Source organism: Hyperoodon ampullatus, assembly GCF_949752795.1.
Source record: "Hyperoodon ampullatus genome assembly, chromosome: 7".
Classification (NCBI taxonomy): Eukaryota; Metazoa; Chordata; class Mammalia; order Artiodactyla; family Ziphiidae; genus Hyperoodon; species Hyperoodon ampullatus.
Genome location: NC_136920.1, coordinates 10762094 through 10779473, shown reverse-complemented (window position 1 = coordinate 10779473; position 17380 = coordinate 10762094). Strand labels below are relative to the sequence as shown.

Genomic DNA, 17380 nt, shown 5'->3' with positions numbered 1-17380 from the left:
ATCCCTGTGAGGGAGACGTTATGCCTGTTTTGCAGATGAGGAAACTGAGGCCACAACTAAGTCAAGACGTCCTGACCTGGAGGCAGGGTGGGCCTGGACCCTCTATGGCAGACTGTCTTCGGCCAGCCTGGAGGACCTGCTCCATGCCTCCCCCTCCTGCCCTGGGACAGCGTGGAGTGGCAGAGACCCCGCAGCGAGGGTGCGGCTGGGTTCTGCAGCAGGGTCAGGCTGGCACTTCTTCAAGGCCTCTCCCAGCTTCCTGGCGCTTCCCAGGCTGCCTCCCTCCTCCAGAGGAAGGCAGTCTCTTATCTGAGCTTATCTCCTGCCAACTGAGTGTTTTCTTTCTTTGTTTTTGCTGCAACCTCAGGCAAACAGATGGGGTGGGGAGGCCAGAGAAACAGGATTTCCAGAGCGGGGCCTTCCCAGGGCTGGGGACCTCTGCCTTGGGCCCTGCTCCCTTAGGGTCAGTATCATTGCCCGGGCCTTCCCTGCTTCTGTGGTCAGGTCTTGTCCTAGCCCCAAAGCTGCCCTGTCCAGGCCCCTGAGCAGCTGACTCCCATCTTCCTGACTCCACACATAAACACTACACGTCAGTCCACAGGTCCTCAAAGACCAGGCTAAACTCCTGGGCATGACATTCCGACCCTTGAGAAGCCTGGTCTCTGCAGCTCCTCCATCCTTCCAAGGGTTACTCTTTCCTCCACTGGGAATGACAGCCCGCTCCCCCATCTCCTCAAGTCTCAGCTCTAGCTCACCTCCTCCCTGAAGCTGTCCCTGACTTTACCATGCCGGAGGGAGCCGCCCTCACCCCGCTTCCAGGCCCCTGTTATAGCACTGGCTGACAGTAACTCCACTGTGAGAGGCTGGCTTTCCCCTTGCCAGGAAGCTTGGGACAGCAGGGGCTGTGGCTTAATTCATCTCTGTGTACCTAGTACAAAGTGCTGGCTTGTCTGTAGGGGGCGCCAATAAATCTTTCTGAAATTGAGCTCTGAGCTCTGCTCCCAGGTCCTGGTGAAGCTTCTCGGGTTCCCTAGCGATCACTCTACTCACAGCCCTGAGCCGAGCGTTCCACCCCCTCCCCCGCCCTACGCGTCCAGCCAGTTCCCTGAGGAGCGCTGGCCCCAGGCCGGCCACAGTAGCTGCTCAAAAGGACTGACCCAAATAGGAACAAATGACCCTCCCTGGGGGACTGCGGCACGGTTTGCAGTGCGTGGAATTCCGGCGGCCAGTCGGCCTGCAGTTCCCAATTACCATATTAGAGATAAGGACCTGGAGGTCCCCGAGGTCCGGTCGCTCTCCGCTTCCCGGAGGCCAAGCAGCCGTGGCTGTGCTCGCCGCCTCAACCCCTCTCTGATCTCGGTCCCATGATGTCACTCAGAAACAGCCTCAATTTCCCTTATATATGAAACAGGGGCATCTTTTGAAACTCTGTCAGTGCTATCGCTCCCCCTGCCCGCGAAGCCCCAAGCGACGGACATAGGAGACTCCACGGCACAGACGCGGTCTTTATTAGCACATTTCTAGCGAGCCTCGGCCCGCAGCGTTACCGCGGAGGAAAGGGTTCTGGCGAAGTTAGGGTTAATTCCGGCTCGCAACGGGCGAAGGCGAAGGTGGCAGCCCAGCGCCGGGGGCGGGGTCACAGGGCCAGTTCCAGCACCTAAGGGCGGAAAAACTTCAAAACATCCGATGGGGGCCGAGCCCCTCCGCGGTCCTCGCACACACCGGAAGGGAATTGGGCTCTGGGTCAGACCGCCTCCTTCTGAAAGGGACGAAACTGCGCCTCCTTTTGCATAAGGCCTGCAGAAAAGACTTCCGCCCACTCCCAAGATGGCCGCCAGCAGAGGTTGGGAGATTCGGGACGTGGGACAGAAGGTCACTGGGAGGGGGCGGAGCCTCCTCTTCCCAAGTTCCGGTTCCACCAGGACTGAAGGAAGCGCGTCCAGCTGGGGCTTTGTCGCATCTGCGTCGCTGTGCCCGCGCTCTTCGGGCGAGGAAGTCCCTTCGGGGTGGGAGGAGGAAAGGGTTAAGTGAATTAGCTTATCCTGGCAGCTCGAGGCTGGCCCCTCCGCTTCCGGGATCCCACCGCCAAGTGAGATTCCGGGGGAGATAAAGACAATAGCTCCCAGCAGGCCCTGTACCGAGGGGTCTCCTTACTACTAAGCATGAGATCGCTTGGGCCCTTAGGAGTGGACTGGTTAGATCCCAGACCCTCCATGCCGGGGGCGGGAAGAGAGGATGCCTAGGACCCTGTAAGCACCAGAGCTGGAGATCTAGCACCTGGAAGATGGGACCGTAATTCGAAAATTAAAGAAGCGGTTCCTAAATTGAGGTCCAGGAACCCGGATATCCGAAAAGGGTCGGTCAGGAGCACAGATGCCAGCATGCCCCGCGCTCAAAGGATTTGAGGAACCCAGGAGCCTTCGCCTTCTGGAGCGGGGCCTGGGTTACAGATCCCGAAATGCCCTGGGACTCTGGAAAGGACAGGCTGGAGGGAGGGAGGAGTCCCGAGACCGCAAATCCCGACATGCAGTGGGACTCGAATGGGACAGCCCAGTGGGAGGAGCCCCGGGAGTATAGGTCCCGGCATGCTTCGGGACTACGGTGCCTCGCGCGCCCCGGCCGGAGCTCACCTTGAAGGAGCCGTGGAACTCGTCGCTCATCCTCCGGAGCTCGCGGCCATATCGCTGTGCAGCCCAGAGGTTGGGGGGCGCCGAGCGCGAGCGGCCCCGGAAGGGGCTGGGCTCCTCCTCCTCCGTCCCTTCTTCATCCTCCGTCCCCGCGGGGTAGGAGCTGTGGCGACTCCGGGTATCCACAGCCCCGGTACCTGCAGAGAAGGTCAGGGGGTGGGGACGACGTGAATCTTAACTCCTCTGTGCCCCCAGCCCTGCCGAAGCCCTCAGCATTAGCTCCGTCGGCCCGCTGTGGTCTTTGCGTGCACATCACTTTACCTCTCAGAGCCCCAGTTCCCTCCTAAGGGAAGCTCATGGGGCTTCTGTGAAGATTCGAATTAACTTCCCACAAATCTTAATTGAGCCCCAATAATGGGCCAGGCCCTTAGTGTATAAAATGACTTTCCTCTGTGCCTGGCACAAAATAAGGGCATAAGAACTAGTAGTTAGAGCTGCGAGTGCGAGACGCTGGGGCTTCCCAGCAACCCCCTGGGCCGGTAGCTCTTTGCTCAGCCCCATTCCCTCGCAGAGGAAACCAGTCCCCTGGATGAGGAGGTTGCCCCAGCCAGGCGACCTGCAGCTGACCTGCTGGGGTCCACTTGTTTCACTGTTGTGGCCTACAGGAGACCTTGGGCCCCCAGAGAACAAGAGCCTGTCAGCAGCGTGTCTGTACCTCTCACAGCACCCACTTTGGAGAAATTGTCCAGAAAGGTCCGTTGACTTTAGGTAATACTTAGGGAGCACTTACTGTGCGCTAGTAGGCCCTGGGCATTACTTCATTACCCTTCTAACAATCCTGGGAGGTGAGTACTAACATTGCTTCCACTTTGCAGATGAGAAGACAGAGGCTTAAGAGAGGTTAAGACTTGTCCAGGGTCCCACAGCTGTGAAGCTCTGACGCGAGACGTCCCTAGAGGTTTGTTGGAATCCAGAGTCCAATGATTATCCATTGAGTTTCACTTCCCTTGTCCAGCTGCCCTTCGACTCCCTGAACCTGTGCCCTCACCTCTCTGTGGGGATAAACCTAGTCCTTCCTACCAGTGACTGCATAAGGGTCACATAAAGAGCGGGAAAGTGCTTTGTAAGCTGAAAGGGCGCGATGGATCATTATGCAAAGAGGTGTGTCCTGAGTTTGACTGACCTATGTACTGTGTGCCATCCCGCGAACTCCTGCCAACCCCACCCCCGTACGCAGTCCAGCAAAGACCTAGAACACTCCCAGGAGCAAAAATCCAGAGCTAAGTATAGAGTGAAAGACAGGCATGGAAGAAGTGCAGGGGACCAGCGTCCACAGGGAGGCGTTTTGGAGAAAGTAAGATCTAAACCAGGTCTTGAAGCCAGGGGTAACTGTCTCATCCCCTCCCAAAAGGCCTGTGGGTCAGCTCCAGGGCTGCTGGGCCGCCAAGGGTGCCATCTCCAGACACATGGCTGAGAAAGCCAAAAAGGGAAGAGGGGGCTGGATCCAGAAAGGCCTAGGCTAAGCGGGTGGTCGGAGCTCCTGGGCTTCACCAAAGCCTGAGGTCAGGTAGGTAGGGAGACCATAAAGCCTTTGAGGAGTGAGTTGGCAGTGGGGAACGGGCAGCTAAATCAGCAGTCAGGATTGGGGGTGGGGGCTAAGGAGCCGAGAGCAGCAAGACCCCTGATGAGAATAGGCCCATCTGCAGAGCGCTGACCAGTTCCATGAGGCGTGGGCAGCAGGGTCGGGGTCCCCACCACCACCTTCCTGCTTTGTGACCTGGGGCCTTTTCTTTAATCCCTTGGGGCCTCAGTGTAGTCCTCTGTGAAATGGACCCCAGACCCCAGGACCTCCACGAGAACAAATGACACAGGGAGAGCACCCTATTCTGCATTTTTCATGTCCTGAAGGCTCCCAGCTTCCCAGTGAGGCAGAGGCCAAGTTCTCCCTGGTTTACACATGAGGAAGTAGAAGCACAGAGAGGTTAGGAACTTGCCCAGGGTCGCACAGCTGGTACACCCTGCCCGGTCACTTAAATGCTCAGGAACCATCAGCTATTATTTTCCTTTACTAGCACTAAGAATACACACACCTCCACACTTGACAGATGCAAGGCCCAAGGGCCAGAAGATGAGTGATTGGCAGGTGGGCACTTGGTTTGGACACTGCACCCTCGCCTAGGAATCAGAACAAGCAGAAGAGCACTCGCCGTGTCAGGTTGGAAGTGTTGCTTCACGTGTGTCAATTCCTTACGTCCTCATCACATCCTATGAAGGCGGTTACTCCCTGTCCCCATTTTACAGAGGAGAAAACTAAGGCATAGAGAGGGTAAGTAACTTGCCCAAGGTCACACAGCTAGTAGATGGCAGAGCTGGGATTCCAAGCCAACCAGTCTGGCTCCTGTGCCTGTGTGCTTAACTCTCATGCCCCCGGCTCCCCCCAGCAGCACCATGGGCCACCTTGGGGGCTCAGGTCTGGGAAGGCACCCCTGGTCCTTCTGTAAGTGCCAGCTCTACCAGGGGCCTACCCTCAGGAGTGGGGATTTTTACCAAAGCCATGGATTTAGCAACACCAAGCCAGCCATTGTCAAAATGACACTCCTAAGTGTAAACTGAACAGTTAAGTGTCCTCTGTTTACTAGAAAAAAATCTGAGGGATTTTCTGTGAACTCCCTGGGGGAAGTGGATATGCCCCTCCCACCCTATGCATCCAACCTTCAATCAGCTCTCACCCCTACATGCCCCGGGGCATGGCAGAGGTGGCCTCTCCCAGTTTGGGGAAAGTAAGGGTGAGAGAGTGGGCGTGGCTCCTGTCTGGTTGTAAGCATGGGTGGGTGCCCAGGCCTGCCCACTCACACCATCCTTCCAGAGAGCCTGCCTGGGGCTGGGGTGGGGAATTGGGAGGGGCCTAGGGCTGGAGGTGCCCCAAGGCCCACCACCAACCAGGCTTTAAGTTCTTTACCCATTGGGCTTCTGGGTACGTGCATGGGGCTGGACACATCCATGTTCATGCTTCTGTGAGCATCCTTGCACACTTCATTAAAACAGTGATGTTCCAGACAGTTTGAGGCAGTGAGGCTTTGCCATCAGGCAGGGCTGGGTTTGGATCCTGCTCTACCACACGTGGGTGGTTCACTTACTGCTCACCCACAGCAGGAGAGCAGCGTGGCACTCCTCCCTGAGCAGGCGCGCTGCCTGTCATGTCTTGGACCAGCTTCCTGTGTCCCCAAAGCCGTTTGGGGTACAAAAGCCCCTTACTGTCCTGTAGAGAACATACCCCCACCTTGCTCAGAGCTGAGGAAATCAGAAAACACTAAAGCAGAGGCTGGCAAATGTTTTCTGTAAAGGGCCACATAGTAAATATTTCGGGCATTGCAGGCCACACAGTCTCTGTCACAACTACTCAACATTGCAGTCATAGCTTGAAAGAAGCCAGAAACAATATATACATGGCTATGCATTGCTGTATTCCATCACAAAATTGTATTTGGGACACTGAAATAAAATATTATTCTTCTTTGGGACTTCCCCGGTGGCACAGTGATTAAGAATCCGCCTGCCAATGCAGGGGACACGGGTTCGAGCCCTGGTCTGGGAAGATCCCACATGCCGCGGAGCAACTAAGCCCATGCACCACAACTACTGAGCCCGCATGCCACAGCTACTGAAGCCCGCGCGCCTAGAGCCTGTGCTCCGCAACAAGAGAAGCCACCGCAATGAGAAGCCCGTGCAACACAGCGAAGAGTAGCCCCCGCTCGCTGCAACTAGAGAAAGCCCACACACAGCAACAAAGACCTAATGCAGCCAAAAAAAAAAAAAACCTTCAGTGGCTCCCCATTGCCTATGAGATAAACTCCAAACTCCTGGGCATGGCCTTCAAAGCCCTAACATTATGGTTCTAACCTACACTTCCTTGTCTGCCATCAGAGGGGCATTGGCTATTCATGTCTCTTAACCCCTCTGAATGAACGGCAGTCCCCAGGTCTTCTCAGGGCCTGGGCCAACTCGCTGTAACAATAACAACTGCAGTAATAGTAAGAACACCAAACCCTCCTCTGTGCTAGGCACTGTTTCTAAGCACTTTTCCTATATTAATGCATCAGATGCTCACAACAACCCTATGAGGTGGGACTAGTTCTATTCCCATTTTACGGACAAGAAAACTGAGGTGCCCAATGTTCATCGCAACCTAAATGTCCATCGACAATGCATGGATAGAGAAGATGTGGTATATATATACAATGGAATATTACTCAGCCATAAAAAAGAATGACATAATGCCATTTGTAGCAACATGGATGGACCTAGAGATTACCATAGTAAGTGAAGTCAGAGAAAGAAAATATCACATGATATCACTTATATGTGAAATCTAAAAAAATTATACAAATGAACTTACTTACAAAACAGAAATAGACTCACAGACATAGAAAACAAACTTACAGTTACCAAAGGGGAAAGGAGGTGGGAAGGGATAAATTAGGATTTGGGGATATTTTTTTCTTTTCGGCCATAGCATGCTCGGCTTGTGGGATCTTAGTTCCCCAATCAGGGATCAAACCTGGGCCATGGCAGTGAAAGCGCTGAGTGCTAAGCACTGGACTGCCAGGGGATTCCCAGGACTTTGGGATTAACAGATACATACTACTATACATAAAACAGATAAACAACAAGGATTTACTGTATAGCACTGGGAACTGTATTCAATATCTTGTAATAACCTATAATGGAAAAGAATCTGAACAGGAATATATATATGTATATGTATGTATAACTGAATCACTTTTGCTGTACACCTGAAACTAACACATCATTGTAAATTGACTACACTTCAATTTTTAAAAAAGGAAAAACAAAGAAAACTGAGGCAGAGTGAGTTAAGTAACCTGCTCAAGCTCAACCTACCAATAGAGGGGAGAGCTGAGTTTGAACCCTGCAGTCTGGCCCAGGGCCTGGCACTGGGCTGCTTCTCCCACTGCATGTCCTTCCTCCCCTCTCCATCATCCACGCACCAGCCGCCCCAGGCACCAGGCTATGCAATGGAGCTGTCACAGCACACAAGGTGGCCACAGGCCTGCCCTGGGGACACACGCAGTCCACTACAGCAGGGGTGTGGAGGCAGGGAATATGAAGAGTGACAGGACCCTGCCCATCTGGAGGGGGCAGTGGACCTGTGGCTCTGGCAGGTCACTGGCACTTGCGGATCTTTTATGGAAAAATCACTTGCTTTTTAGACATCGAAAACTAAGTCCAAAGTTTAAGGATGGGCTTCCCTGGTGGCGCAGTGGTTAAGAATCCGCCTGCCAATGCAGGGGACACGGGTTCGAGCCCTGGTCAGGGAAGATCCCACATGGCTGGAGCAACTAAGCCCATGAGCCACAACTACTGAACCTGCGCTCTAGATCCCGTGAGCCACAACTACTGAGCCCACGAGCCACAACTACTGAATCCCACACCTAGAGCCCGTGCTTCACAATAAGAGAAGCCACTGCAATGAGAAGTCTGCACACCGCCACGAAGAGTAGCCCCAGCTAAAACTAGAGAAAGCCTGCATGCAGCAACAAAGACTCAATGCTGCCAAAAATTAATTAATTAAAAAAAAAAGTTTAAGGAATCCAGTGCAGTCCTCTTACATGGTGGCTATTTTCTCCCCTGCAGGCCTCCTCATGGCTGGACCTGGAGCTGGGATAGGCATCCCCTTGGCTTATTGCTGCTTCAGACCATTCTCACTCCCTCCTCCACAAATCTAGTTTCTTGGGCTGTGCCACCCTTCCCGCTCCGGGCCTCAAGCACCCACCGCCCACAGGGTGGGCCCCTTGTGGGTGCAGGAGATTACTGGAGCTCCCTGCTGCACTCTCCCCAGCCACTCCCTTAGCCGCTCATGTCTTCATTCATTCATAGCACCGAAGTGGTCCTTCCCAGCTCCCTCCCTGCCTTGGCACCCCAACTCTAATGATGCTGGGACTCCTCACACCTGGCCAGCTTACACTGCACAGGAGCTAAGCCCCCAGCCACCTCTCTCACTGGGCTGAGACCAGCACAGTTCTGGTTAAGGCCAACTCCCTGCCAGTTCCCACAGGCAGCCGATTGGCCAGTGAGGCTGGAGAAAAGCACAGCCGTGCCACCTCAGTTCAAATTCACGGTCACAAGACCCAGTGGCACCCTAGATGTTGCCCACCACACCTTCCACACTCCATCCTCTAGGCCAAGACAACCGTTTCAAACCTGCTTCTCTCTCCCCCTCAGCCCCCATCCCTCTCCCCGCTCTCACTCCTGGCTCAAGACCTGGCTTCCTTTTACCAGGAAACTGGAAGCACCCACGAGAGAGACTTCTACTAGTCCCCACGAGGTATCTCCCCCGTGCCCTCCACTGCTCTTAGCTGAGCCGCCCCTCCCCTGCACACCAGACTGCTCTCTCCTACTCAAGGACACCTCTCCAGCAAGCTTCCCTTCTCTTCTGCATCCTCCAGTATTTTCCTCGCTCCTGGATTACTCCATCAGCTTATAAACATGATCTTTTGGGAACTCCCTGGCGGTCCAGTGGTTAAGACTCCGTGCTTCCACTGCAGGGGGCATGGGTTCCATCCCTGGTTGGGGAACTAAGATCCCACAAGCCAAGCCGCGCAGCATGGCCCCCCCCCCCCACAAATGCTCTTTTCTTTTCCCTTTCTATCGTAAAAGACATAATAAAACAACCCTTCCCTGACTCTCCTTGGGCCTTCAGCTGCCACCCGCTCCTCTGTTCCTCTTTGCCAGAGCTCAGCTGCCAAGAGGGGGTGGGCTCTCCTTTCTACCTCCAATTCTCTTCCTATCATCCTTCCCCACTTGCCACCCAAGCTGCACTGGCCCTGTGTCGAGTCCAGTGCTCACTCCCAGTCCTCCTCTAGCGGCCCTGGAAGGAGCCTCACAGGTTCAGCTCTCCCTTTCCTTCCCAGACCGCTCCCTCCTTCTCAGCCCCCAGTGCTGACTCCTCCTCTCCTGCTGCCCTCTGCAGACTGGATCCCCGGGCTCAGTCCAGGTCCTCCCCTGTCTACACTGGCTCCCAGGGCCCACAGAACACTACATCAGCGACTGCCAGCTTCTACGGGTATCTATCCCTACTAGAAGTCTCTACCTGGATGCCCAAAAGGCACGTCTAACCTGCTCTGGCCCAAACAGGGCCCCTGATCTTACCCCACGCCGTCTCAGTTCCATCTCAGTTAAGAGCGACTCCAGCCTTCCAGGCGCCCAGGCCAGATCCCTTGCAGCCATCTTCTCTGTGCCTCACACCCCACATCTGTCTGCCAGCAAATCCTGCCAGCTGTACCTTCGAGAGAAACCCAGAGTCCAGCTGCTTACCACTTCAACTGCCACCAGCCTGGCACAGGCCACCATCCTCCCCTGTGGCACTGCCCCTGCCTCTGCCCATTGCAGACCCGGCTCAACACAGGGGCCTGGTGATTCTCTCGAGGTCCAAATCAGATCAAAGCCCTCCAGGTTTTCACTCAGAGTGAAAGAGTCCTTACCTGGGCCTTGAAGGCCCTGCCCACGAGCCCCTCCTCCTCCCTTAACTCCTTTTTTTTTTTTTTTTTTTTGTGGTACGCGGGCCTCTCACTGCTGTGGCCTCTCCCGTTGCGGAGCACAGGCTCCGGATGTGCAGGCTCAGTGGCCATGGCTCACAGGCCTAGCCGCTCCGTGGCATGTGGGATCTTCCCGGACCGGGGCACGAACCCGTGTCCCCTGCATTGGCAGGCGGACTCTCAACCACTGCGCCACCAGGGAAGCCCATCCCTTAACTCTTGATGAGTCTCCAACCTCCCTCCCCTCACTGGCCTGAACTGTGTCCTGCCCTCAGGGCCTTTGCATGTGCCCTTCCCTCAGCCTGCAGGTCTCTGCCTGCATCTGTCTTCCCAGAGACCTCTGCCTGGCTCACCCCTCACTGATTCTAGCCTTTGCTGAAATGTTGCTTCTTACCAAGGCCCACCCTGACCACCTCAGTTAAAATCACTCCCCGGGCCCCCCAGTACCCTGGATTCCAATGAGAAAGTCAAGAGTGTGTCATGTAGTGCATCATCTTCTAATGCATCACTCGCTACTTTGTTTCTTTGTTTATGGCTTGTCTCCCTCCACCTACTAGAATGTGGGCAACCACAAGGGCAAGGGTTTCTCTCTTCTGGTCACTGATGAACCCCTGGCAGCTGGAACATACATTCAGCACTTGACACAGAAGATGGGAAGGGACAGCCAGGTGGGGAGGTAGAAAGCTGTTTCAAGCAGAAAAATAGCAAGTGCAAAAATCTGTAAGTTAAAGAAAGCCTGCGGAGTTCAGTGTGACAGACAGCGGGCTAGGGAGGGTTTTTTTTTTTTTTTTTTTTTTTTTTGCGGTATGTGGGCCTCTCACTGTTGTGGCCTCTCCCATTGCGGAGCACAGGCTCTGGACACACAGGCCCAGCGGCCATGGCTCACGGGCCCAGCCGCTCCGCGGCATGTGGGATCTTCCCAGACTGGGGCACGAACCCGTTTCCCCTGCATCGGCAGGCGGACTCTCAACCACTGCTCCACCAGGGAAGCCCTAGGGAGGGTTTTTTGTTTTGTTTTGTTTTAGAGATTATATCCCTGACTAATAACTGAATACCAACCTTTTTGTTTCTTAGTTTGTTTGTTTCTTTTTTTTTGGCTGCGCCTCGTGGCTTGCAGGATCCTAGTTCCCTGACCAGGGATTGAACCCGGGTCCTAGGTAGTGAAAGCGCTGAGTCCTAACCAATGGACTGCCAGGGAATTCCCTGGGGAGGGGGTCTTAATAAGCCTTCCTGCTCCTGAAAATGGGAGGGTGTCAATTCGGCTTCCACAGGTGAGGGACATGAGTTTTGTTTTCAGAAGATCTCTGTGGTTGTTCCAGGTGCCAAGGCTTGTGCTGGCCACTGGGGAGGTGGGGACTACAGAGAAATGGCCACTGCCCTCCAGGGCCCGTCCTTCCATCTCAGCGCTGAGTCCCCCTCAGTAGGTGTGGAGGACAGCCGATGCTTCCCCAGCCGCACACAGACCTGCTGCCTGGTAGGGCTGTCTGCCTCTGGGGGTCACCTGGCCCTGGCAACTGGCAAGGACAGCCCGCGTGTGGGTGTGAGCCACAGGGCTGGGAAGAACATAGCTGGGGCTGGAAGGCTGGATCCCAGGATCTCAGGGAAAGTGCTAGCCTGGGGCAGGGCACCACCAAGTCTTCTAGCCCCAAGGAAATGCCAAGCAAGTGTGACCTAAGGCAAGTTGCCTCTCAGTGATTCTGTCCTGGCCCTAAGCTAAGAGCTAAATACTTTGACCATTTACTAAGCACCAGCTCTATAATTAAGTGCTTCTTAGGTATTCCTGCTAGTCATCCCCACAGCACTACCTTGGTGGCGACTAATTGCTCTGTTTTACCGAGGAGGAAGCTGGGGTGAAGAAAGGTTAGGGACTTGCTCAAGGCCACCCAGTGAGTGTGGATGTGGCTGGGGTGCAGGGAGCTACTGGGCTGGAGGCCAGGTGGACAAGCAGGTGGTTGTTCTTGGGGCAGGGGTGCCTACCTCCATGGTGGCTGCTGCTGGCTGGCTGCCCCTGCTGGTGACCAGCTTCCCCCAGGAGGCCTGGGGCCGTTTGCCGGTGCTTGCTGGGACCTGGGGGCCTGTCCCCTGTGGGGCTGGGGCCCAGGCCCCTATCTGCAGGGCTGGAGTCTTCCTGCTCACTCTGCTCAAACTCTGGGATCTGGAACATGCTCTGGGCTGCGGGGGTAAGATGGTAGGTGGTTAGGGCACAGCTGGGGCTAACGGGGGCCGGCGGTTGTGGGGGGGCGCAGGCATGCCTGGCTCCCTCTCCCACCTCAGAACCCCAGGTCCACCCTGCCTCCCAGGCCCCAATCTGTCCGTTGAGTCTGGCCCAGCAAGAAGCTCAACCTACCCACCCAGGATCTAAATCTCTCAGAGCCCTAGGGCGGTAGAGCAGCCCCAGGCCCCTACTCAGGCCTCGGCCAGACCCGCCCGTGGTGATGGCACACAGGTCTCACCCCAAGCCCGATCTCGAGGCCCCTGACCCGGGCCCGCCGCGTCCCTCTAGCACCGAGGGAGCCCAGCCCTAGTTGCCTGGGCAACGCGAACTGTCACCGACACGGCCCAATCAGCTCTCGAAATGTCACTAACTGGCCAGCAGGCGGGGCCACTACGGGCCCCGCCCACCACCTTCCTCCTGGGTCCCTTCTACGTCTCCGGATGCTCAGCTCCCGACTTCCTTATGCCTTGGGCGTGTGTGGGAGCAGATGAGGGGTTCTTTGGGGTCCCCATCTGGGGGCCAGCTCCTGCTGACAAGTCCTTCACGCCCTCTGGGCCTTAATTCCCACCCCTGTATAATGGGGATAATGACACCTCCCTCAGGAGTCGGTGATCCTTGTAAACTGAGTGGTGATTACTGTGGGTGAAGGCACTTTGCAAAGCCGTAATTGAAGCTCAGCCGTCGGATGCAACTGTTGTTGTTGTCACTGCTCCGTCAGAACCGGGTGGCCGGCTCGGGAAGTCCCCCTTCCTCCTCCCCGCGGTGGAAACCTCGCACCGCCCGCATCAGGGGCGCCACTCCCCGCGCCAATTCGGGAGCACTCGAGATAAGCGAGGGAGCCTCCGCCCTGGCAGGATGACTGCCCCGGCGCAGAAGGGACAGGGGCCCCTGTGAGGGTGACCATAGGACTCGCGGAGCCTCGCGCAGCCTCGCGCCTGGCAGACGGCGGGCCAGGTGAGCGGGAACCGCCGCCGGCCAGGGAGTGCGCGGGCCGGCTAGCGCGGGCTGCGGGGCCAGGCGGGTTAAGGCCCGGGGGCGGGCCCCGGAGGCCATCTTGGTTGAGGGCGGAAGTTTCGTTCAGAGACCGGGTGAAGGGAAGTCGTTACCGCCCCGGGTCGGGCGGCATGATCTCGATTTGAGGATGGGGAAGAGATGCATGGGAACTGCCGGCCTCCCAAAGAAGCAAGGGCCGCTGGCCCCGGGCAGTGCCCACCCGGGCACTGGCCGGACGCGGCGCAGCCCGAGCGTCACGGCCGCTCGCCGCCTCTTGTAACCCCTGACGCCCGCCGGCGGCGCAAGTCGCGCCAATTCTCGGACGGTTCCGCGCCGGGCGCGGCGCGGTTCTGCGTAGCAGGGGCCAGACTCTGAGCAATTTGCGTAGCGAACGGCGGCCGCGCAGGCGCAGGAGGGGGCGGAGCAGCGGGAGCCGGGGAGCCGGAGCCCCGCGTCCCAGCGACCGGAGCCGGCTACCCCAGCGGCGGCCTGAGGACCCGGCGTCGGCCTCCTCCCGCACCCCGCGGCTGGAGAGTAGACGCAGTGGGGGGTGGGGTGGGGGCAGCGTCCGGAATCCCGAGGACGGAAGGCAGAGGCCCTCCCCATCCGGATTGTTGGAGGGGAGAGAGTCCCCCAGTTTGGGGAGGGGGAGAGCCAGACGTTGAGCGTCCCCAGCAGCGGCCGCTACCCTGAGCAAACTGGCGTTGGCCGGCTCTCCCCCTCCTGCCAGGACGACTCCAGCGACCAAGACCAGGGACCCCTCTTCTTCAGCCTCTGCACCTCCACCCCCCTCCCCACCCCCGGCTCTGAGGCTGGCCCAGAGAGCAGTGCTCCCCATCCCCCTGTGCCCTGGAGAAGAAAGGCTGTCCTTCCACACCCCTGAGTGAGGGACCCAGGTTGCCTGTGCCCCGCAAAGGCAAGGGTCCCTCTATTCGGGGGGGGGGGGGGGCTGGCCAGCCACAACTTCTTTCCCCCTGAGCTCCCCACCTCTGTCTCTGCACCCTAAAACTCCCACCCCTCCGTATTTATTTCCCTGGCCCCCTGCCAGCCCCTCCATCTCGTCTCCGGGATTCAGGCCTCCCTCCCCGACATGGAGAGTAACCTGTCTGGCCTGGTGCCTGCTGCTGGGCTGGTGCCTGCGCTGCCGCCCGCCGTGACCCTGGGGCTGACTGCGGCCTACACCACTCTGTACGCCCTGCTCTTCTTCTCCGTCTATGCCCAGCTCTGGCTGGTGCTCCTGTATGGGCACAAGCGTCTCAGCTATCAGACGGTGTTCCTGGCACTCTGTCTGCTCTGGGCTGCCTTGCGTACCACCCTCTTCTCCTTCTACTTTCGAGATACACCCCGAGCCAACCGTCTGGGGCCACTGCCCTTCTGGCTTCTCTACTGCTGTCCTGTCTGCCTCCAGTTCTTCACACTGACGCTTATGAACCTCTACTTTGCCCAGGTAACCATGGTGACGGGTGGGGGTGGGCAGTGGGGTGGCAAGCCCCAAGGGCCCCAAAGAATGATGGGCGTCTCTGCTCCCAGGTGGTGTTCAAGGCCAAGGCAAAGCGTCGGCCAGAGATGAGCCGAGGCTTGTAAGTACTCGGGACACTGGTGGGTTCAGCCTCCAGGTCAGGGGCAGGGAGAAGCCCGGTGTCCATTCCTTCCTCCCTGGTAGGTCTGAGGCAAGGACAACCCAGAATATTTGTGAAAAGCTTGGAAGAGTTAGGCATCTGGTGCAGATGGCTCAGCAGAGACATTGCATATGTGAAGGACAACTATAATAGAAACAGTTGAGATACTGTGAAGGGAGAGGGTACCAATGTCATCCATGATGGAGGAAGAGTTGGAGGCTCCAGCCCTTGGAAACTCCAAAGCCAAAGGGCACTTCTGGGTGACCTTGGGCAGTGATACTTTTGTCATTTGTATAACATCTCACAGTTTATTAAGAGCTTTCACAAACATCTTTAATTTTTACAACTTACCTGTGAAACTGTTATTATCCCCATTTGAGAGGTGAAGACACTGAGGCCCAGCAAGGTAAAGCAACATGTTCAAGATCACACACCTGGCAGGAGGCACAGCCAGGGCTTAAACCCAGGTTTCTGACTCCCAATCCAGTGCTCTTTCTGCTGCACCACAGCCGTCAGTCATCTTCTGACCTCTTTAGCTTCAGTATCCTCATCTGTAAAACTAGAGGAGCAGGGTTCAGACTGGATGACCTGAGGTTCTGATTGACACCGGGGTCTCCTGGGGGAGGCTGGGTGGTTGGGGAGCACCAAGGGTGGTCTTCTGGGGCTGACCGTGCTGTGGGCCGCAGGCTGGCTGTCCGAGGGGCCTTCGTGGGGGCCTCGCTGCTCTTTCTGCTGGTGAATGTGCTGTGTGCAGTGCTGTCCCGCCGGCGCCGGGCACAGCCCTGGGCCCTCCTGCTGGTGCGCGTCCTGGTGAGCGACTCCCTGTTTGTTATCTGCGCGCTCTCTCTTGCCGCCTGCCTCTGCCTTGTCGCCCGGCGGGCTCCCTCCACCAGCATCTACCTGGAGGCCAAGGTAGGGCCACAAGCGCTGATGCCTGATTGTCCTTTGGGGTGTTTGGGGTCTTCAGAGAGAAAGCTGGAGCCTACCCTCCCTAAGGATCCTCTGCTGTCATCTGTGCCAGGGGACCAGTGTGTGCCAGGCAGCTGCGATGGGTGGTGCCATGGTTCTGCTCTATGCCAGCCGGGCCTGCTACAACCTGGCGGCCCTGGCCTTGGCCCCCCGGAGCCGGCTGGACGCCTTCGATTATGACTGGTACAACGTCTCTGATCAGGTGGGCATTCGGCACATCTGCCGCCTCCTCAGTAGCTGTGGCTCTTGGCCCCAAGCTGGCCTGGGCCCTGTCTGGGTGCCCCATTGGCACAACTGCAGGTTGGCACAGCCCCTGCCTCCCCACAGGCGGACCTGGTGAACGACCTGGGGAACAAAGGCTACCTGGTGTTTGGCCTCATCCTCTTTGTGTGGGAGCTGCTGCCCACCACCCTGCTGGTGGGCTTCTTCCGGGTGCACCGGCCCCCACAGGACCTGGTGAGGGCCAGTGGAGAGGGGCGGCACTGGGGGTACCTGGGCTGGGTTCTGGGGGTTGGGGAGGGCAGTGGGGGGCAGGAGGAAGCATCAATGGCGGCTCCCTCCCCCAGAGCACCAGCCGCATCCTCAACGGGCAGGTCTTTGGCTCCCGTTCCTACTTCTTCGACCGGGCACACTGCGAGGATGAGGGCTGCTCTTGGGAGCACAGCCGGGGTGAGAGCACCAGGTAGGAGTCCCGGTTCCACCTCAGGACCCCTGGGCTCCCGGGTTGCCCCATTGAGCCATGGGGACCTACAGCTGGGCCTTCGCACACCCCCACCCGTGCCACGATCTGTACCAGGTGAGGTCCCCTCCGGTTTGCTATTGCTAAAGCCTCCACCTCTCCCTCCAAGATGAAGTTTGCCATAGTCAGAGAGGTCTGGGTCACTGGGATCTTCTAGGTATCTCTCCCTCCCCCAACTCTTGCGACTGTGGTCCTAGTGACTGCCATGGGACTGAACCTATTTCTCTGCCTGCAGCATGTCAGGCAGCCTAGGCTCCAGCAGCTGGTATGGTGCCATCGGGCGGGAGCCAGGCTGGTGCGGGGGCAGCCAGACGCGGACCACTCCTCTGCTCTTCTCCCAGGTTCTGGGACCAGGCAGCCACCATCACAGTCTCTACTCCACCCCACAGACGTGATCCCCCTTCATCTCCCCCCAGAACACCCAGACCCCAGTCCCTCCCACCCCAGACCCCTGTGCCAAGTTCATCTGCCGCTTCTTGCCCGGGATCCCGGGGGCTGTGGCTGCCTCTTTCCCAGGCCGGCTCCTTGCTACTCATGTTGTAGTGAGCTTGTGCTGTCCCCTAGGATGGGGGGCATGGCCCTGGTTGCCAGATGCTCATAGCAGCCTGGCATGATCTACCACCTCTGCTTCTACACCAGAGCCAGCTACCTCTCCTTTGCCT

The 17380-nt window shown here is 57.4% G+C and overlaps 2 protein-coding genes across 3 annotated transcripts; one reads left to right on the top strand and one right to left on the bottom strand.

Annotated features, from left to right (window-relative positions):
- Positions 1 to 1497: 1497 nt before the first annotated feature.
- BAD (BCL2 associated agonist of cell death) lies at positions 1498 to 12713 on the bottom strand. 2 transcript variants are annotated; one of them, XM_079707338.1, is made up of 4 exons: positions 12637 to 12713; positions 12161 to 12355; positions 2631 to 2824; positions 1498 to 1999 (listed from the first exon to the last, which is right to left on the bottom strand). In XM_079707338.1, exons 2-4 carry the CDS (start codon positions 12345 to 12347, stop codon positions 1874 to 1876), a joined length of 507 nt encoding a protein of 168 aa, XP_079563464.1. In that variant the 5' UTR covers positions 12348 to 12355; positions 12637 to 12713; the 3' UTR covers positions 1498 to 1873. The 2 variants fall into 2 exon arrangements, with proteins under 2 accessions (XP_079563464.1, XP_079563465.1); XM_079707339.1 differs by lacking the exon at positions 12637 to 12713 and adding an exon at positions 12535 to 12625.
- On the top strand, positions 3579 to 17230 carry GPR137 (G protein-coupled receptor 137). The gene is made up of 8 exons (XM_079707308.1): positions 3579 to 3585; positions 14440 to 14838; positions 14922 to 14971; positions 15697 to 15922; positions 16032 to 16181; positions 16307 to 16435; positions 16546 to 16661; positions 16954 to 17230. Exons 2-8 carry the CDS (start codon positions 14482 to 14484, stop codon positions 17111 to 17113), a joined length of 1188 nt encoding a protein of 395 aa, XP_079563434.1. The 5' UTR covers positions 3579 to 3585; positions 14440 to 14481; the 3' UTR covers positions 17114 to 17230.
- The last annotated feature ends 150 nt before the right edge of the window (positions 17231 to 17380 follow it).